The sequence below is a fragment of the Nomascus leucogenys genome, chromosome 8, assembly GCF_006542625.1.
Source record: "Nomascus leucogenys isolate Asia chromosome 8, Asia_NLE_v1, whole genome shotgun sequence".
Classification (NCBI taxonomy): Eukaryota; Metazoa; Chordata; class Mammalia; order Primates; family Hylobatidae; genus Nomascus; species Nomascus leucogenys.
Genome location: NC_044388.1, coordinates 79,095,831 through 79,118,517, shown reverse-complemented (window position 1 = coordinate 79,118,517; position 22,687 = coordinate 79,095,831). Strand labels below are relative to the sequence as shown.

Here is a 22,687-nt window from a genome sequence, read left to right as displayed (position 1 = left end):
GAGTATAAAAAGCATATGCAGGCCAGGCCCGATGGCTCATGCCTGTAATCCCAGCACTTTGGGAGGCCAAGGCGGGTGGATCACGAGGTCAAGAGATAGAGACCATCCTGACCAACAGGATGGTTTGTATTTTGTAAAAATACAAAAATTAGCTGGACGTGGTGGTGCACGCCTGTAATCCCAACTACTCAGGAGGCTGAGGCAGGAGAATTGCTTGAACTTGGGAGGCAGAGGTTGCACTGAGCCAAGATCGCAGCACTGCATTCCAACCTGGCGACAGAACAAGACTCTGTCAAAAAAAAAAAAAAAAGCATAGACATACCATTCAAGGAAAAATAAGTCAGGGGCACACGTACCCCTGAACTTAAAATAAAAGTTTAAAAAAAGTTATTTTTAATTTAAAAATTCCTTTTAAGATTTGTCTTAAATACTATCTATTGAATTGTATTTGTTCAATAATTGTGAACTTTTTTCCAAGAAAATGTTCTTATCTCTCAGGTTATCTTTCTCCCAGCCTCTTTTTTATAGACAACTCTTGTTTTATTGATTCAAAAGCCTCTTTAATTCCATTGACAAAACTACTGAGAATTTTCTTTAACATTTTCACCATCTTCCCACGTTAACTGATTTTCAGCAAAGTTTGTTTATTTTTTATGTTTTTGAGATGGAGTCTCACTTCGCTGCCCAGGCTGGAGTGCAGTGGCATGATCTCAGCTCACTGCAGTCTCCACCTCCTGAGTTCCAGCGATTCTCCTGACTCAGCCTCCCAGGTAGCTGAGATCACAGGCACGCACCACCACACCCGGCTAATTTTTGTATTTTTAGTAGAGATGGGGGTTTCACCAGGTTGGCCAGGCTGGTCTCAAACTCCTGACCTCAGTGGATCCACCCACCCTGGCCTCCTAAAGTGCTAGGATCTTATTTTAATTGTTAGTTTGTTTCTATGGGGTTAAAAGTTTATGTCATAAGTTTTCTATTCTGCTGATCCTTTTAACTGGACTTCTAGACTGATCACTATTTGGAGCCGACTTGGAATTCCTCACAATCATGTGGGTGATTCTTAGATGTCCCCTGATGTGCATTGTTTCTGTCTTCCTCTGACTATTATGGGGCCTCAGGGATTCTTCAGTGGAAAACAAGTGATGGCTGCCACTTGGCTGCATGCTTGGTTAAGTCAGGTCAGGTGGTTAACACAATTTATTTGATCCTCCTGGACTTATCTCGGTTTTTGCATTACTCTGATGGCTCATGAGAGGACACTGTTATCTAGGACAGAGCCCAGGGATGAACAATGTCTTCCAAAAGAAAAAGAAAAGAGGCCTGTGCCCTTGATCCTTGCATCAGTTTTGCCACACTTTCCTTACTCCCCTCTCTTCTCCAAGAGCATTAATGATTTTCTGGTGAGGACTCTGAGTGAGGATGAGAGAGAGACAAAGCTACAGTTTAATTAATGAAGATACAGAGACAGAAAAATTCAGCAAACAGTTTTAAGAATTTATATGACAACGAGAAAAAAACAATGAGGAGAAAAATAAAAGTAACTATTATGTAATATGGAGTAGGAAGAGCTTGAAAGGTACATTAAAGTAAGGACCCATGAGAGTTTCTATATTCTTTTAAAAGTGCTCGCTTACCTTCTCAACAAATGTGTTGATTCAAATTACTTATCTGGGATCTGGGAGTAGTCCAGAAGCCAAAAATAGCCAATCTGGTCAGAAAGCAGCAGCCAGATGAGTTAGTGCCTGAAATGGGTGAACGTTTTCTTGTCTTTGTTCTGTGTTTTGGTAAAATCCACAAAAGACTAGTCATTGCTCATACAAAGCCACTTAAATCCCATCCTGCTATTGGGAGTATTCTAGTCCCCAAAATCCTTTAAAGTTTGGAAATTCAAGTTACCCAGTCAAGAAACTTTTTATACATCCGGGATTGTGTCCCCATGATCCAATTACTCTGAAGTCTCTCCAGAAATACTTTCTTCTCTCCTTCCCTCTCTTCCTACCCATTTTCTGGGCTATTGGAAAGTATTAGAGAGGAAGGATCATCCTGGCCCTCCCCAAATAACAAGAACCCCCAGTCCATGAGAACTGTCACCAGAGTCCATGATAGATCTGGGGGAATGTGAAACCACACGACAAATCCGTGTGGGTTAGTCCCCTTGGCCATTTACAAATTCAAAGGGTTCAGGATCTCAGGTTTGGATGAAAGCCAGTGACCTCGAAGAACTCTTGTCTGCATCCCACCAAATAGGTTCTGCTAGGCACACCCTACCCAGACCCGACCTCTAAAGGGTTATAAGTGAATCTAGTCATGGCTTCTACCAGAGAGTTTCAGAGGCAAGGCAGCTGTGGACTTGAAAGAGAGCAGTTGATCACGGAAGTGGTGTCCTGTTGTGAGCGGCAGTCTTTTCCTGTGTGTGTGTGCATGAATATACTGTATCTGTGCATTTGTGAGAGCATTGCTGATTTACCACTGGGATCTGGTAACCTCCACTTCTAAGATCCAAAGCTGAGAGATGTGACTGCCCGGGCAGCAGCCAGTAGCATCTTCAATGTGGACCACTGTTTTCTGATACACTATAGTTTCTTAATCACATTCCAGTTTTCCCTTTCCCATTTAATTCTAATACCGGAGACGGTAGGTGGCACATATGATGAGCTCTCATTCCACAGATGTTCTTGGTGTGCAAGAAGAGTTTGCCCGATATTAGCAAAAACACTTGGGCAATCCTGACCACCTCTTTCACAAATGAACATGCCTGCCTTATACACTAGCTCTAAAAATCCTAGAATCAAATACATGCCACATTCGTAGTCATAAGCCATTTTGTCTTGCATTGAATTTTTTTCTTTTTGTGAGATATATTACACATACAAAAGAGTATAAAAAGCATGTGTATACCATTCAAGGAAAAATAAGAAAATACACTACCATGTCCCCCCCACCTCCCACCACCCAGGTTAAAATTAGGATGTTCCAGAACCTTACAAGCCCCTCTTATTTCCCTATCCAATTAAATTTCCTTATTCCCTCCCTTCCAGAAGTGACCACTATTTTGACTTCTATGGAAATCATTTTGTGGTAGGCAGAATCTTAATGATCCCCACATGATCACATAATTCTCTTCGTGCGGTGATCAAACATTAACCTAGGTACTGCTGTGAAGGGATTTTGTCAATGTAGCTAAAGTTCCAAATCAGTTGTCTTTAAGATTAGAAGATTATCCAGCGAGGTCTGACCTAATCAAGTGAGTCCTTTAAAAACAGTTTTCTCTGGTTAGTAGCAGAAGGAGAAGCCAGATTCAAAGGGTGGGAAGAATTCCACATGCTGTTTCTTGATTATAAGATGGAGGGAGCCGCAAACAAGAACCAGAGCGCTCCCACAAGGAGCTAAGCATGACCCCTGGCCACAGCCAGCAAGGAAACTGGGACCATAGTCTAAAAAACACAAGGAACTGAATTCTGCCACCAATACCAATGAGCTTGAAAGCTGACTTTTTTTCAGAGCCCAGCCTAACTCACCCAACCCTCTCACTTCCAGAACTGTGTGCTAATAATTAGGTGTTTTAAGCTGCTGATATTGGGGTGGTTTATTATGCAACAAGAGAAAGCTAATATGTATTCCCTTTATTTCCTTCACAGTTTTACCTTCTACAATGTATTGGTGTACAATGAATTGTTCCATTTTGAAAAATGGAGTAACAGTTACAAACCTAGCTTTTTAAAACAATACATTTAAGGGGTCCAAGTGAAGTTTTGTTACACAGATATACTGAGTTGTGGTGAAGTCTGGGTTTTTAGTGCAACCATCACCCAAAATAATGTACATTATGCCAATTAAGTAATTTCTCCTCCCTCAGCCCCCCTTCACCATCCCACACTTCCAAGTCTCCAATGTCAATTATTCCACACTTTATGTCCATGTGGACACACTGGTATTTGACTTTCTGTTTCCGGGCTGCATAACTTAAGAGACTGGCCATCCAACATGGCCAGTTCCATCCATGTTGCTGCAAAATACATGGTTTCCTTCTTTTCTATGTCCAAAGAGTACTCCATTGTGTATATAGATGACATTTTCTTTATCCAATCATCTATCTGTAGATGCTTAGATTGATTCCATCTTTGCTGTTGTGAATAATGCTGCAATAAATGTACCAATGCGGGTATCTTTTTTTACATAATTAATTCTTTTCCTTTATGTAGATACCCAGTAGTGGTATCCATAAAGGAAAAGAATTATGTAATGGTGAAACCCCATCTCTACTAAAAACACAAAAATTAGCCGATCGTGGTGGCGCATGCCTGTAATCCCAGCTACTCAGGAGGCTAAGGCAAGAGAATCACTTGAACCCAGGAGGCAGAGGTTGCAGTGAGTCGAGATTGCACCATTGCACTCCAGCCTGGGCAATAAAAGCAAAATTCTGTCTCAAAAAAAAAGAAAAGAATAAACTCTGTAAAAAAGTAGATTGAATATTGAATGGTAGTTCTATTTTTAGTTCTTTGAGAAATCTCAATCCTGTTTTCCATTGAGGTTGTACTGACTTGCCTTCCCACCAACAATGTACAAATGTTTCCCTTTTTTCACACCCTCACTAACATCTGTTATTTTTTGACTTTTTAATAATAGTCATTCTGACTGGCAAATCTAGTTTTTTGATGAAAAAAATTGCCACTGTTTTGGGGAAGACTCCCCTGAGAATCTAATCTCTCAGTTTCAATAGTCCCTTCTGGGTAAGTCAGACAGTGCTGTAGTGTGGCCAGGTACCAGACATCTGGCAGAAATATCATCAGAGAGAGTGGATTGTTTTATGTTTTCTGCTTCTAAGCTCTGAGTATGGCCCTCTTCCCACTCTTGGGAATAGATCAAAGCAGAATACTCTCTGGAGTGGAATGAGTGTCCTCCGCTAACCCAGTCAGAAAGACATGGAGAGAGAAGAGGGCATTTTATACATGCATGGCCAAGATAAGGCCAGTGCAGGAAAGAATGTGGGCCAGGCTGTCTGGGGCATTCTGTCCTCAAGTTAATCACCGTAGGCAGCAGGGGTCTATGAATGAGAGCCCTTGACATGCCTGTCTCTGGAGTCATAGGGCTGCCCTCTGGGCTGGCTGCCTTCTCTGCGGGGTGTACAACTGCCATGCCAGGATCTCCTTTTACTGTTCTGGGGACTCCTTACACCTCTCTTATGGGTTGGAACTTCTGTTTCTTTTGTCAATTTCTTTCTATTTCTTGGTTTATTCTCTTATTTTGATAGAGCATTTTCTTGAATAACTTCTTTTTTTCTGAGACGGAATCTCATTCTGTCACCCAGGCTGGAGTGCAGTGGCGCAATCTTGGCTCACTGCAACCTCCGCCTCCCTGGTTCAAGTGATTCTCCTGCCTCAGCCTTCTGAGCAGCTGGGATTACAGGTGCCTGCCACCACACCCAGGTAACTTTTGTATTTTTAGTAGAGACGGGGTTTTGCCATGGGTGCCAGGCTGGTCCTGAACTCCTGACCTTAGATGATCCACCCACCTCAGCCTCCCAAAGTGCTGGGATTACAGGCATAAGCCACTCACCCAGGTTGAATAACCCCTTGAGAAAAAGTATATAGTATACACATTTTTGAGATCTTATGTGTCTGAACATATTTTTATTTAACCTCCTGACTGATAATTTGTTGGGTGTATTAGCCAGGGTTCTTGAGAGGAACAGTACTAATAGTGTGTGTGTATGTGTGTGCGTGTGTGTGTGTGTGTGTGTGTTTGTATGTGTCATAAGGAACTGGCTTATCTGATTATGGAGGCTGACAAGTCCCAAGATTTGCGGTCAACAGGCTGGTGGCCCAGGAGAGCTGATGAAAAAACTAATGTCCCAGCTCAAAGGCAGGAGAAGTTCCCTCTTACTCATCCTTTTTGTTCTATTCAAGACTTTCACTGATTGAATGAGGCTTAGTACATTAGGGAGGATAATCTGCTTTACTTAATCTATGCATTCAAATGTTAATCTCATCCAGGTGCTCCCTCATAGACATATCCAGAGTAATATTTGACCAAATATCTGGGCACCCCATGACCCAGTCAAGGTGACACATAAAGTTAATCATCACAGTAGTGTGTGGAATTCTAGGAACTTACTGGAAATCATCTTCCTTCTGAATTTGAAGGTAATTCTAGTGCAATCAGAAGCCATTTTGATTCTTGATCTTTTATGCTAATTGTTTTTTTACTCCATGAAAGAGTAAAGTACCCATGCTCTCAACTGTGGCTGTTGTCTGCCAGTCCAGAGAGCCATGATTTTACCCTCTACAGAGAATAAAACTTTTGCTGGGGTGGGCAAGAGATAGTTGGCTAATGTCATGGAATGAATGAAGGGGTGTAGGGACTCTGTTTCTTATACATTTGTCACCTAGTCTTCCTTTTTTAGCAGTACTTCCTTCACCCCCGTCCTAGAGGTACTTGGTACAGTGAGTTTCTCTGTACTACAAATCTAGTTGTTGCCAATTACTATGGTTTGAATGTCCCCTCAAAAACTCATGGTGAAATTTAATTGCCATGGTAACAGTACTGAGAGATCGGACCTTTAAGAGGTGATTAAGCCAAGAGGGCTCAGCCTTCATGAAGGGATTAATGCCATTATTGCAGGAGTGAGTTATTGCAGGAGTTTGGCCTCCTTTCTCTCCTTGTTTCATGTACTTGCTTGCTCTTTCACCTTCTGCCATGGAAGATGCAACACGAAGGCCTTCACTAGATGCCAGTGTCATGCTCTTGGACTTCACAGCCTCCAGAACTGTGAGCCAAATAAATGTCTATTATTTATAAATTACCCAGTCTCAGATATTCTGTTAAAGCAGCAGAAAATGGAGTAAGACACTTACTTTTCCAAGTTTCTGGCTTGGAATTTGGCTCTGTCAGATCTGCTATGGCAATTAGCACTAGTTCATCTGCTTCTTAACTTTCACAATGTTCTCACTGTTGATATCTTACTTCTTCTCCTTAACATTGTAGATTTTATTGGAAAGAAAGAAAGACTATAGTTTTCATGGGTTTTAGGAGGAATAAAATTAGGTGCATGTGTTCAGTTATCCTTTATGCAGTCTTGATTCCATAAAATTTCTAACAACCTATTTATTTTTGTAATTGTTTATTGCTTATTTCTCTCCTGTTAGAATACAAGTTTTACAGAGGTAAGTTTTTTTCTGTATTGTTCACAGATGTTTCCTTAGCATAAAAACAGGGCCTCACTCACAACTGACTCTCAATACATAGATGCTGAATAAATGAATGAATGAATCTGTGGCCTACCCTCATTTTCTTCTGATTTTGTCCCATGTTTGCTCTTTTTTAAAAAAAAATTTGTCTTTGTCCTATCTTTTTGAACTTCTATTTTTGTAAACATTGTGAATGTCCATAACATATTGGTACAGTAGAATACCTATATACTTATAAGTATATATATACTTATAGGTATTCTACTTATAAATCAATAAACAAATGCAGTTTAAATTGCAAGGAAGCATGATATTAACATCTTGGAGACCATGGACCCCAGATATGTAGTTTTTGACTATGACTCCATCCTTCCAAATATTTAACAAACCTCTTTTTTCTAAGTGGCTCTTACATATTGGAAACATCTATTTTGAACAGAGCAGGCAGGCAGAATTCAGGACTTTGGACACCATTTAGAAGTGATCTTCCAGGTTCCTTCTTGTCTCCTCGTGTGCCCTTCTTTGCCAAAGTCCCCTGGTGAGCAGGGGCTTGTGACTGCCCTCATCACGATTTAGGAAAGTCATTCCCAAGCTGCAAGATGCCCTGAGGTTCCAGTCTGGAATCTTTCTTTCCAGGTTTGAATTTATCTTGCAACTCTTTCCTAGCCCACTGCCACCCAATGCCTCACTCCCAGACTCAGATCTCCTGCAGGAAGCTCAGGAACAAGCGAGAGAAAGGGGCCCACCACCCACGTCATCACCTCAATGGTTATGATCAGCCCAGTCTTCCCAGACACACACCCTTGTGTTATGATCAGCCCCAGTACTCCCAGACACACACCACTGGACGACTTGATTGAATTCTGCTCTTTACAGAAGGCGTGCTCAATGTTAACTCCTGACATCATTATGTGTGTATAACTTCAAGCCATCTCCAAACATTTCTGGAACGAGGAGACAGTACATAGAAGAAGGAGATACAGGTATAAAATCAATGAGATTAGGTAAAAAATCCATAGCTCTTAGTTTGAATGGTATGTATGTATGATTTATGTATTTGATCTAAATCTATATATTTATATATCATACATACATATAATTCAATTATATATTTTTTTCATAGCTCTTTCCACTGAAACATTTAGAAACCATGGGAAACTCAATAGTAACCCTAGCACCCAGATTATGACTTCTAAATACCATTCCCCATTAAAGGAAAAAAAGAGCTCGTTAGACAAAATAGTTGTTTCAGGTCTGGGAAGGAAGTGTGAATATTGAGCTTGTAATATCTTGACATACCGGGTAGCAGGAAGTCATCAAAGATACTAGCGTCGTGCAAAAGGTCTCAGGAGCCATGAGCTCATAACTCCAGTAAAAAAAAAAAAAATTAAGTAACTAGATCTAATCACCAATGTATGGGAAACACTAAGGCAGACACCACAGAACTGCAATCAGCAAAATCAGACTGTGGTAAACTTTATAGTTTTCCATAATGAGGAACTATTCCTGCTAAAAAAAATCTAGCCTAAAAGCAGGGTGGTGGTGGTCGGAACAGAGGTAGAGGGAAAGATAGAAAAAGGGAGGGGAAATGTAGATTGAAAGAGACTGTACTGGTCCATTCTCACACTGCTAATAAAGACATACCTGAGACTGGGTGATTTATAAAGGAAAGAGGTTTAATTGACTCACAGTTCAGCATGGCTGGGGAGGCTTCAGGAAACTTACAATCATGGCAGAAGGGGGAGCAAACATATTCTTCTTCACATGGCAGCAACACGGAGAAGTGCCAAGCAAAAGGGGGAAAAGGCCCTTATAAAACCGTCAGATTTCATGAGAACTCATTCACTATCATGAGAACAGCATGAGGGTAACCACCTCCATGATTAAATTACCTCCCGCCAGGTCCCTCCCATGACATCCCACAACATGTGGAGATTATGGGAACTACAGTTCAAGGTGAGATTTGGATGGAGACACAGCCAAACCGTATCAGAGACAAATCACAATGTATGCTGTTATTTGGATCCTGGTTCAATTTAAAAATTGAAATAAATAATGTATAAGACATTTCTGGAAATATAAATGCTGGATAATTGATGATATCAAGGAATTAGTGAGTTTTAGGTGATTTATATGTTAAATATTAAATGGTACTTTATATTTTTGCAAGAGTACTAATCTTTTTTGGATATAAATACTAAAATATTTCAGGATGGAATGTTATTACCATCTGGGATTTGCTTTAGAATAATTAAGGAGAAGGAGAAATAATCCACAGGGCTACGGAAGAACAAGATTGGCCATAAGCAGCACAGAAAGACAAACTTTGTATGTTCTCACTTATTTGTGGAAGCTAAAAGTTAAAACAATTGAACCCATGGAGATGGAGAGTAAAATGATGGTTCTCAGAGGCTGGGAACAGTGATGAGAGGGTAGAGGGGAAGTGGAGATGGCTTATGGGTACAAAAAATAGGATAAATAAGAACTAGTATTTGATAGCACAGCAGGATGACTATAGTCAAGAATAATTTAATTGTACATTTTAAAATAATTAAAAGAGTATAATTGGATTGTTTGTAACACAAAGGATAAATGCTTGAGGTGATGGATACCCCATTTACCCTGATGTGATTATTACACATTGCATGCCTGTATTGAAATATCCCATATACTTCATAAATATATATAGCTACTATGTACCCAGGAAAATTTAAAAAATTAAAAATTACACAAATACACACACACACACACACACACACACACACACACACACCAGCCATGAGCAGATCATCTTTGGATCTGGAAGATGAATACCTATTATTCTTTCTAAAGGTTAAATTTTCCCATAAAATAAAAGTAAAAACGTTCTCCAATACCTAGCCTAAATATTGCAGCCTTTATTTCTGTTTCATGTAGGTCTGGTCCTCTTTGTGCATTTGCTTTATCTCTGTCTGCAGACCAGCTTTCTCTTCCTTGCTAGACACAGGGCCACATTTGTGCCCCCTTTACATGGTCTATCAGTTCAAGAGCTTTGTGCCAACTATGAGGTGTCTCTATGTCCAAATTCCAAATTCCTTGGACAGAAAATATGGTTTGCCCAGTTTGGGTCAACTTGCCAATTATCTATAGCCAAAGGAGAGAGCATGACTGTCCTCTCAGCAGGGGCTAAGGGAAGACACATCCTGCTTCAGGCAGAACATTTCAGCTAATGTGCCACAGGATACTGATGAACCAAGCTCAGAGTCCTCCTGGGATTACTAAGCAGAACCCGTAGTGACCTAAGCCCCCAGGTGAATTGTCTTCAGCTATGAAAAGACTCATCCACTCACCCCAGGGTGCCTACACAACCCATTGTTTTCTATATGCTCCATGGCAAGACACAGGTTGGGAAGCACTGTGCTAGGGAGGTGGGCGGGGTCATGAAGTTCTGTCCCACGGTGTCTTCAGTGCTTCCTTTCAAGAGTAGAATCTTGGCTTTACATTTTTGTAACAGAAAGTACCCTAGGGTGTTTTTCCTAAAACAGAGGAACCATCTGCTCACAAAGGTGAATTCAGACTTGAACAGTGGAGAAACAGAAAAATCATTCCTTGTGTATCCAGCAGCATTCTGCTTCCATCCCCTCAAGCCACACTCCCCCTGGGTTCTAGGTTTCAACATTTTAGTTGGGTCCAGTCACAGCTAAAGTGCTGTATTACCTGAGTATTTCAATTTTCTGGTAGTCATTCTTCACATGTGTCTTCTTTAGGGAACATGCTCTTCTGAGATTTGTGGGTGAAAGCAGCCAAGAGGCAAAGAGCTATGGGGACATCTGTTCCCCCAAACATCACTAGGCAAAGCGTTTCTGAAATACCAGGTTCCTCACAGCAGCCTTTACATCCTTGTTCCTCAGGCTGTATATGATGGGATTGAGCATGGGGGTCACCACCCCATAGAAGAGGGAAATGAGTTTGTCTGCAAGGTCTTGCTTGTCTGCCCCCAGCGGGTCCTTAGACTTGGGCTTCCCATACATGAAGAGGATGGTCCCGTAGAAGACGATCACGACAGTGAGGTGGGCAGAGCAGGTGGAGAAGGCCTTTTTCCTCCCCTCGGCTGAGGGGATCCTCAGGATGGTGGTGATGATGAAGACATGGGAGAAAGAGATGAACAGAACCGGGACCCCCAGGAAGATCACATGGGTCACTCCCATACTGATCACATTGACAGAGATATCAGCACAGGCCAACTTCAGGACAGCCAGAATCTCACAGGTGAAGTGGTTGATGATGTTGTCTCCACAGAAGGGCAGCCTCATTGCAAGGGATGTCTGCACCATAGAAGCAGTGCTTCCAGCTACCCAGGAGCTGGCAGCCATGGGCATGTAGGTAGCCTTGCTCATGACCACAGGGTACCTAAGGGGGTTGCAGATGGCCACGTAGCGATCAAATGCCATCATGCTCAGGAGAACACACTCTGTGGCTCCCATGGCAAAGGAGAGGAACATCCGTACTGCACAGGCTGAGAAGGATATGGTTTTCCTGGGGGTCAAGAAGCTGTCAAGGATGAGGGGGACAGAGGATGTTGTATAGCAGATGTCCAGGAAGGAGAGGTTCCCCAGGAAGAAGTACATGGGCATGTGCAGGTGGGAGTTGGACACAGTCACCAGGATAAGGACCCCATTGCCCAATAGGATCACCAGGTACATCAGCAGGATGAGCACAAAGAATGTTTTCTCCAGCTTTGGGTGGGCAGAGAGGCCCAGGAGAACAAACTCTGTCAGAGAGGCTGTCTGGTTGGCACTTACCATAGTGTATCTCCTCTGTCAACTGAAGGAAATACTTAGAGATCCAAACTCAACATTCTTTGCCTTGCATAGGACCAGTGCATCTGGTCTGGGGTTCCAGTCTGGCTAAGACATTAGAAAACAGTTTTGAAAGTCCACAATATTTATTTCCAAGAAAAAAGAGACAACAAAATAAAAAATTATTTTGGGGCCACAGGACACCAAATGCACAAGGTTTAAAATGATGACTATGATAATGTCACACATGTGATCAGTGACGAAAACACATAACACATTCATTTAGGGATGCTATGTCCTACAAGGCAATTTATCTCATTAAACTTTGATCAGAAAAGTGACTTAAAGTTTGCTCCATGTTCCCCCAACTTTGTGCCAAATACTAGTGACTTGATTAGTTGTGAATCCTCACCTTATAACTATTTCTTCTCGTTAGACAATTTTTATATAAAACAAACTCCGGTTGTTGCCCAAGATCTTTCTCATGGGCAACACCAGCCCCAGCTGGGTCTTGCAGGAAAAGAGGAGACTGGACATGGAGAGATGCAAGGGAAAGGGGAGAGGGTTCCAAGGTAACTTCATGCTCTGGAAATTTCAATAAGTCTCTAATATTTGAATCTGATGTTTCATGAAGATAAATAGGAGGCTGGCCCCAGAAACCCATTGTGGCTCACAATTTCTGGAACTCTAGTTTTCTTTGATAACTAAGGCAGTCGGGGTGAGTGTCTACACAGGAATCAAGAGTTCTTGAACCTAAGTATGTCACCCAGCTGTAGATCCTGACACTGATTATGCCCCCCAAAATAAATCTAGCCCCACCCTCTGTCCCATACTAGATCTTCCTCTGCAGAACACTGATGCATGGGTTTTCAGCTTGATCTCTTCTAGTGATGAAGAGCTCACTACATTCCCAAACAGCCTGCTTCTTATTTACAGAGCTCTGAAGTGTCAGTACATTCTTTATTCTAAACCAAGCCAGCAGCCTTCTGAGTTTCTCTCATTCATGTGATGGTGGTTTCACCTCCTTCTGGACTTGCCTGAGTTTGTGAAAAGTCAACAGAAGAGGCTCTAAAACCATATGACCATCTTATTTCTGGGGGAGTCTCTAAAGTTAGGTAAGTCCATGAACTAAGACTGAAAAGTTTCATAGGCTTCTTGCCATCTAGATTTTCTGACCTAAGAAGAAAGAGTTTTGCATGGGCCTCAATCTTTGTGACAGTGCTGAAATTGCTTCATTCCTTCCCTTCTCAAGTCCCAATCCCTTTAGAAAATCAAGTCAGAAGTTAGGAATATTATTGTGCTAATAAAAAGGTTAAGTATTACTCGTATAAGAACACTCACTTACCTTTGTCAGGAGCCTACTGAGAAAATGTGCCCATGGCTTAGGAACAGTGTGTGGGCCAGAAATAGCAGCATTAGCTTGAAAGACTCGGGTTGAGATGGCCACCTCTGATTTGAAGAAAAGAGTGAAAGCTAGTTCTTCCTACTCAGTCTTGGTCTTATGTTTTAAGCAAAATTTCCAAATGAATACCCAGAACATGAAAAAGGCAATTTGAAATCAGTGCTGCGATTGGGACTATTATGCTCCCTGAAGTGATTAAAAGTTTGGAAGTAGAACTGTACAAAGTCAGGTAAGTTTTTATACTTCTGAGACAATGTCCCCAAGATCCAATTATGCCGAAAACACTCCAGAAAGACTTCTTTTCCTCCTTCCTTTCTTCCTGTTGGAACTTTCCACGCTTAGACTATTGCGGGTTGTTAGAGAAAGCAGTTTCATGTCCTTTTTGAATTTCTGCAAACTTCAAAATGCGAAAAATTCTTGAAAAGAAGCTGGAGAGCTAAATGTTATTTAGGAATGCCCTCTGTCCATGCACTATGGGACCAGCAGCTGTGGGCACGATGATTCCAAATCAAGTGCTCAGGGGCATGGCTGTGGACATTTTGGGGGAACTTCTATATAAAGCCCTGGGGAGACCTCAATGGGGAATCAGTCTCTGTCAAGTCCTTGAACAATGGGGGAGAATTTACACATGAAGAGACAGGCAAGGGATGGGAGGAAGGAGAAGACCATCTTGGGGACAGAGCTTGGCACAGCTCTTGGCTTGCTTGTTTCTTCCACAACCTCAACAAAGCATTTGTTTGAACAGCTTCATGGAACAGGAGGGATAGCACAGAGTCCAGGGAAGACATTCTATGTTGGTGGAATCTGGAGTATGACAGGCAGTGTCTAAGATGGCTTTAGTGATTCTTGCCTCCTGGTATTCATGGCTTTGTGTCGTCCTCTCCCCTTGAGTAACTTGCATTTAACCAAAAGAATATACTCACTTGCTGGCTTTAGTGAAACAAACTTCCGGATTGGAGAGACAAATGTGGCAGGGAACTGAGAGAGGTCTCTGGTCAACTTAAACTCAGGACCTCAGCCCAACAACTCTCAAGGCACTGAATCTTGCCAACTACCTAAGTGAGCTTGGAAGTAAACCTTTCGCCAGTTGAACCTTCAGATGAGATCCCACCCCTAGTGAAAACCTTAGTTATAGACTTGTAAAAGACCCTGAAGCATAGGATCCAATTAATCTATAATCAGATCTTGACCCACAGAAATTGTGAGACAACATGTGTGTTGTTTTAAGCCACTTAATTTTGAAGAAGTTTGTTATACAACAATAAATAACTAGTATGTAGAGGATGGTTATGAAGTATGAGGAAGAAGCCAAGGAAAGGAAGGAGTAAAATATCTAGAAAACAGTGGTTCAGTAAAAGGGAGCCCCCTACTTCCTCAAAAGTCTTTCCTATTGCCAGAGGACATTAGTGTTCAACAAGTTTTTTCTCATCCTGGGTCAAAATCTGCTTATCTCCCTGCACCTCTATCCTGGGTGTTAGCTTAGCCTTTGGCTACATGGGACATAATCACTTCCTCTTTTGTGTATCAGCCCTTCAGAGACAGAAGGACAATAAATCACTGTAGATACATGCAGCTACACTGAAGATACGGCTCTGAACTAGGCACATTACTCCTTCTACTGCCTGCTGTGAACATGGTGTTTCTGTCAATGTGTCAGAGATCCCTTTGGCTTACCTGGCAAAGAATCATCTCCTCCAGGAAATTTCCCATGGCAATTTCTGCCCATAGAACCCTCTCTCCTCTAAACTTTAAAAGCTTCCTTCCCTGGGATGTCCAGTTTTGTTCTGAACTCTGGAAATTAACTTGTGTAATTTATTTTCTCTGGGTGTGTCCATGTGCATAGCTCTATTCACACATCCACATGCATAACGTGTGTGTGCACATATAGGTGGTTTTGTAACTCTTTTTCTCTTCAGCCTCAAGGATCTGGTGGTATCCATTTCCAAGATGAAATGCTAATAGGCTTCCTGGTGAATCGTGAACTTGAATCTTGATGTTTGAATCCCCCTTAGTTTGTCTAATTCATGTTCCAGAACTCACCTGCATTCATTATTTTCATTCTGGATGGAAACTCAGTGATGACATTATTTGTCAATAGTTCTTTCAACTATGTCCCTCATTTTTCCATAGTAGAGTTAGCCTTTATGATCATAGTGGCAAAGAGCAGGAATCAAAATGATGACTGGTGAGCTCGGTTTCCTGGACTTACTCTGTATCTCATTCTTGAACTGAAAACGCTTTGTTGTCATGGTTAGCTTCTTCCTCACTTCCTTTTTTCATTCTGTGACTACTCACAGGTCTTCTAGAATCATACCCCTTGGGTCCACAGTAAATTCTAATGTCTTAGATGATCCCTGCAGAATAATGGAGCTTTGAGAAACATCCTTATGTTCTCTCTCTCCATTTAGGAGCCACGGTCATGGGAATCATTGTTCCCTGCAAGCTTCCTGAGTTGGTAAAAAGCTTGTTCCAATTAGGACAGATATGTCAGGTATTGACAGATCAGCTGGAGCTTTGCTTATCTTTTATACAAAGAAGTTTTACATCTTTACTTTTGTATTTGGCCTCAGAAATCTTAGAACACTCTACCAACTCTGAAACATTTCCTTCAGGGCAGCAGGTTCATTGACTTCCCTCCTGAATTCAATCTTTGACATGTGCCTGGTGTACACTAGGGAGCATGAAGAGTCTTCCAAGTTCTGCCATATCACCAGTCAAGGACATCCCAATGACCAAATATGCTTTGGGAAATATTCTTTACCCTTGTATACTAGTTTTAGACTGTCTGTCATGAAAGAGGAAGTGATTATGTCCCGTGTAGCCAAAGGCTAATCAATTCCCAAAGCTAAAAAGTCAGACAGAAATTACCACGTATTTCTATAAAGTTACACCGAGTGTGCCTGCCTGTCCTGCCTCCCTTTTACCTCCTCCACTCTTCCTCCTTTGCCACCCTCAGACAGCAAGACCAACCCCTCCTCCTTCTCCTTCTCCTCCTCAGCCTATTCAGTGTGAAGACACGGAGGATGAAGACTTTTATGATGACCCACTCCACTTAACGAACAGTAAACATGTTTTATCTTTCTTGTGATTTGTGTGTGTGTGGTGGGGGGTGGGGTGGGCAGGGTCTGGCTCTGTCATTCAGGCTGCAGTGCAGTGGCACCAACTTGTTTCACTGCAACCTCTGCCTCCCAGGCTCAAGCCATCCTCCCTCTTCAGCCTCTGGAGTATCTGGGACACAGGCACCTGCCACCACACCCGGATAATTTTTGTATTTTTGGTAGAGACAGGGTCTCACTTTGTTGTCCAGGCTAGTCTCCAGCTCCTGAACTCAGGCGATCCGCCCACCTCGGCTTCCTAAAGTTCTGGATTACAGGCATGAGCCACTGAACCCAGCATGATTTTCTTAATATTTTCTTTTCTCTAGCTTACTTTATTATGAGAATACAGTATAATAATACATTTAACATACAAAATATGTGTTTATCTACTGTTTATGTTATCGGTTAGGCGTTCAGTCTAACAATAGGCTATTAGTAGTTGTTTTGGGGGAGTTAAAAGTTACACATGGATTTTCAACTGCAATGGGGATCGGCGCCCTAATCCCTGCGCTGTTCGAGGGTCAACCGTATTTTTTTCATGTGCCTCTTTCTTGCCTCTAGAGGGTGCACTCCCAGAAGGCAGGGACCCTGGGTTACTCTGCACATTTCTGCCTTTTGCCGCTAGAGGGTGCACTCCCAGAGGGCAGGGACCCTGGGTTACTCTACACATTTCTGCCTTTTATGGAGCATATGCTCAATAATTGTTTGCTGAATAAAGGAAAGTCCCCATTCTCTAGACTCATCCCTGTCCTGGGTCACATTCTGTCCATGACTCGTAAGAGGTCTGGGAGCACATGCACAGATGACAGGGAGCTGAAAGGACAGTGACTTGGGTGCCCAGTGAGGATTGAGGCAGAACACAGCAGGTTGCTTCAAGGTGTTTAATCCAATGAGATGAACATTTACAGGGAGAGTAAAGGTCCTTCAGTCAGATGCCCCAAGCCACTGCGTAAGCACAGACTGGGGGTGACGGGGCTTGGCTGCAGCACAAGAGAAAGCACCTGGGGTCTGAATCCCAGAATCACTGACCCACAGATTGTTGGACCCTGTTAATGGGATTATGATATTCAGAAAGAAAGAAAGGAGACAAGGAAGGAAGGAAGGGAAAGAGGAAGGGCGAGAAGGAGGGGGAGAAGGAGCAGACAGCTGACTTCCTACAGTGCTGCCAACATAATTGGTTCTTGGGGATGTTATCCCAGAAGGATAGAAAGTTTCTAAACTGAGTACAATTCACTTTCCAAACCTTAAATGACTTCAGGGACTACAATGGTCCCAAAGAATAAACTGCAATTTAAATTATCTTCTAAGGGTGATGGCCAGTCCTTTGGAGATTGTGCCCTAAGCACATGAGGCAGGAGAAGCAGAAAGGACCCTTCACCTGTCACATGTCCTGAGCCCTCACCCTGGCGTTTAGACCCAATGTCACTGTTTCTGACATGTAGCCTCTTTCCAAACCTTGGAAAATCGATCATTCTTGCTTACGATGTTTTTTTTTTATAAAGGTAAGGGCAAGTTTTGGTGAAAGGAATTCCACAATTTTCATTAGCATTGGCTATATTTATTTTTTAAAATACAGTTTCTTATTGATACATAATAGATATACATGGTTTTAAGGTACATGTGATAATTTAATACATTCGTATAATTTGCAAGGATCACGTCAGTGTAGTTGGGATATCCATGACTTTAAACACTTGTCTTTATGCTAGAAATATTTGAATTATTCTCTTCCTGCTATCTTTAAAGGTATAGTAGCTTATTGTAAACTATAGTCACCCTCCTGACCTATTGAACACTAGGTCTTATTCCTTCGATCAAACCATATATTTTCACCCATTAATCAACAGCATGGTTACATTTCTATCATCAGACTTGATTGTAATGGAATGGGGGCTTGAGGAGGGCAGATGTGAAGCTGTTTCATTGGTATGATATCATTCTCACAAAATCAAATAGACCTCCTCAACCTGCAAGAATGTCTGAGATCATCTGGCCTCACCCTGCCATCATGCCGAGGAAATGGGGGCTTGCCAGCGACCATACAGCTAATAGGCTTCTTCTGACGATTGGTTGTCCTTTCTTGATAAAAACTGTTGGGCTCTTTCTCACTTCATAGTTAGATACAAAGTCTGGCAATAATAATAAGCATGTTTCTGGATCTGATAATGATGACATAGAGGGAATATTTTCTTCATATGATCTGATGCAAGTTCTTGAGAGTTGGCTGGCCAACCTACAGTGAGAAACCCAGCTGGGGACTGATACACTGCCCAACACACACATCCCAGCAGCAGTGTGTCTCGGGCACCTCAGCCATCCTCAAGCTTGGGGACTATTCTCAGTGTCAGCCTTTGTAGCGAGCTCCTGGTTGATACATTTGCCTCTAAGAGATATATCTACCTTTTTAAGACCTTAAGAGAAAAAGGGAGATTTATTCTTATTTATCTTCGTGCTGAAGCCATGCTATTTCTAGATATTTAGGCAGTTGTGTGTAAGAGAGATTAACTGCCTTTAGGGGGTCCAGAAGACAAAGCCAGGTAGAAGTTGCAAGGAGACAGATTTCAGCTCAATATCACAGAGTAACTACTTCAAAATGAAGTGAGCCTTACCAGGAGATAAAGAACCTCACATCACTCAGATAGTCAGATCTGGGTTCTATGACTATCAGGAATGTGGTAAAGGGCTTTCTGCATTAGAAAGGGAGCAATTACTAAATAGACCCTAAGACCTGTTGTCCTTAGCATTCAAGTAATTGTTATGGTTGATGATGATGATGATGATGATGATGAAAGTATTTGTTTGTATGACTATTTCCCCACTAGATTTTGAGCTCTTTGTTCCCAGCACCTAGAATTATGCCTGGCCCAAAGTAGAGGCTCAACAAATATCTGTTAACCTGACCTGAATTATTATGGCACTGACTTGGTCACAGCTATAATGTGCTTACCACCAACATAGGAGTATCTCAGAGCTCATGAGGCAGGAAGCATCCCTGCAACAACAGAGGAGGGGGTTGGATTACCAAGAGCTCTTAGAGAGATGGATATCTGGGAGGTTTGTAAGTATTTTAGATACAGTGCTAATAAAACTGTAGTGCTCAAGTTGCCTACAAGTTTTTTACTGCTCCAGAACAAATCATAGTTTGAGGAGCACCTCGAAGTCTGAGGAGTGTTGAGGAGACAATGATTCATTAGTACTTGTTAAAGCATGGCAAAGCAGACTATTCAGGACTATCTCAACATGTATAGGGACCACTGCCATGGGATTTTGCAGTGAGGGAGATAAATTGGGCTCAACTCCAAATACAGCAGGCACAAGTGGGAATTTTTAGTCACGGAGGGGGTCAGTAGATGGAAAATTACTAAGAAGAAACATCAGGGGTAACGGGGATTCTGGCTAAATGGACCTGACAGAATTCTTGCTGAAGAGAGGACAGGGTAATCAGACATAACCTGGGGATGGTGGAGGAAAAGGAACCTCATCAAACATTGAAGATGATCAATATTGAGGATGGGGGTTCTTGCTGAACTGACTTAGCAGGACCTTTTGCTGAAACTGAATTTTATAAGCAAGCACACAGATATACCTAGAAGAAGGTTCAGGTGCTTGGCCAAAGTTTGGAAAATCCAAGAATCTTTATCAAGAGAGATTTAACCTTTCCATTAAAAAAAAAAACAAAGTAACAGAGCAGGACCCAGGGCTCTGTAAACAGTCTCAGGAACAAGTTAATGCCTTTGCTGCAAGCAATGGAGAATGAAGAGAAGACGGGAGGTTCAGTCGGAACTCTCATTCAACTTGGCCATGGGGCACAGGGGCCTACTTGCTGCCACAGATGTACAAAAGGATCAACCAAATGTTGAGACCTTGGCACCGGATGTGTCAAGGTGGCCTGGGCTTGCTGTCTAGGCAGGTGGCACTAGAACTGTCCTCTTGGCTGCTACATGCCCCAAGAGATGCTTTATTTTCTGTTGTTGCTTTTTTTCTGTTAGTTTTGATTTGTTTTCTTGTCTCCTTGTGTGCCTTATTCTTTTTTAGTGTGTGCCAGATGTTGTGTTTGCAAAATTATTTGTGGAAATGATTTAGAGACTAGGGTGATGTTATCTTCCTCCAAAGTGGATCTATGTTTGCTTCTGTGAGGCATTTGGGAGCATCAAAACTTGGTATCACCTCAATTCAATTTCAGGGCTTGGGAAGATCTGAAGCTGAACTACAGCATGTGTAAATGTCTGTTTCCTTCTGATTTGCCCTTATTCCTATGGTGCTGCCCTTTGAGAGTCCATCCCAAAAGGAGAATATTTAGTGAGGGGCCTTTCAAGGTGAGTCTTTCACGACAAAACCTACTCCCCATCTCCATGAGGCTGTCAGTAATGCTTCCCAGCCTCTCCCTGGCTCCCTCCAGAAGCTGCAAATGCTCGAGTTGAGTCACAGCCACAAGTGCTAGACTTACATCTCTAGGTCCTTGTTTTTCCCCAGAATTGTAACCCTATGTTCCTCATTGTCTTATTACTTCTCCAATGTTTTATGTATTTTTTCCAGTTTGTCTAATTGTCATCTGCAAGACAGTTAGTCCACATTAGCCTGTTTGTTCTTACTGGAAGCAGAAGTTAAATATTGACCTGTACTACATTGTTCCTAGAACCCCATAGAGATGAACAAATCATCAGCGCTATTCCCCAGTTGCTCAGCAGGGCAAGGATTTGTGCCTGGCCCTCCAGGTACTTTTGGAGTAAGAGAATGCTGAGGTTGACCTCTGAGTTCCTCTAGGTGACAGAGCAGATGCACCATGAACAGGTCCAATGAGACCTCCCCTCTGTTGGGGTTCATTCTCCTGGGCCTCTCTGCCCACCCAAAGCTGGAGAAGACATTCTTTGTGTTCATCCTGCTCATGTACCTGGTGATCCTGCTGGGCAATGGGGTCCTCATCCTGGTGACCATCCTTGACTCCCGCCTGCACACGCCCATGTACTTCTTCCTGGGGAACCTCTCCTTCCTGGACATCTGCTACACAACTTCCTCAGTCCCCCTCATCCTTGACAGCCTCCTGACCCCCAGGAAAACCATCTCCTTCTCAGCCTGTGCAGTACAGATGTTCCTCTCTTTTGCCATGGGAGCCACAGAGTGTGTCCTCCTGAGCATGATGGCTTTTGATCGCTATGTGGCCATCTGCAACCCCCTTAGGTACCCTGTGGTCATGAGCAAGGCTGCCTACATGCCCATGGCTGTCAGCTCCTGGGCAGCTGGTATCACCAACTCTGTGGTACAGACATCCCTAGCAATGCGACTGCCCTTCTGTGGGGACAATGTCATCAATCACTTCACCTGTGAGATCCTGGCAGTTCTAAAGTTGGCCTGTGCTGACATCTCCATCAACGTGATCAGCATGGTTGTGGCCAACATGATCTTCCTTGCACTCTCAGTCCTGTTTTTGTCTCGTATGTCTTTATCTTTGCCACCATCCTGAGAATCCCCTCAGCTGAGGGGAGGAAAAAGGCCTTCTCCACCTGCTCTGCCCACCTCACTGTCGTGATCGTCTTCTACAGGACCATCCTCTTCATGTATGGGAAGCCCAAGTCTAAGGACCCAATGGGAGCAGACAAACAGGACCTTGCAGACAAACTCATCTCCCTTTTCTATGGAGTAGTGACCCCTATGCTCAACCCCATCATCTACAGCCTGAGGAACAAAGATGTGAAAGCTGCTATGAGGAACCTGGTGGCTCAAAAACACCTAACAGAGTGACTATCACAGATTCCCAGACTGCAAGAATGTATAACCTCCAAATTCCTCATTGTTCTATTGGGGAAATGGTAACCAGGGAGGACCTTAGACTGTCAGTGGAAAGAACCATAAAATTTCTGAGGCTGCTGGTTAGTTTGTTGGCTTTACACAGAATCGTGCTGTGTCATATCATAGCTATATTTTACTGACTAAATCTTAAATTCTTTGATACAGAATTTGATGAATATCCATAAGAGTTATAGAAGTGGTCAAAAGAGACAAACAAACAAAAATTTTAGTGGTACTGGGATCTTGGAGGATACAGGATATGGTTGGGCTCTGTGTCCCTGCCCAAATCTCCTGTCAAATTGTAATCCCCATTGTTGGAGGAGGGGCCTGGTAAGAGGTGATCGGATCATGGGGGCAGATTTCCCCCTTGCTGTTCTCATGATAGTGAGTCAGTTCCCATGAGATCTAGATGTTTAAAAGTGTGTAGCACCTCCC

General features: G+C 42.5%; 1 protein-coding gene and 1 pseudogene across 1 annotated transcript; one reads left to right on the top strand and one right to left on the bottom strand.

Moving 5' to 3' along the window:
* Nucleotides 1-11,014: 11,014 nt before the first annotated feature.
* Nucleotides 11,015-11,971, bottom strand: LOC100593084 (olfactory receptor 13C7). The gene has a single exon (XM_003263347.1). It carries the CDS (start codon nt 11,969-11,971, stop codon nt 11,015-11,017), a length of 957 nt encoding a protein of 318 aa, XP_003263395.1.
* A 9,277-nt stretch (nt 11,972-21,248) lies between these two features.
* Nucleotides 21,249-22,204, top strand: LOC100592757 (annotated as a pseudogene).
* The last annotated feature ends 483 nt before the right edge of the window (nt 22,205-22,687 follow it).

Coding starts and splice junctions, on each gene's coding strand:
- LOC100593084 (XM_003263347.1), bottom strand. CDS start 11,971: ATGGTAAGTGCCAACCAGACAGCCTCTCTGACAGAGTTTGTTCTCCTG.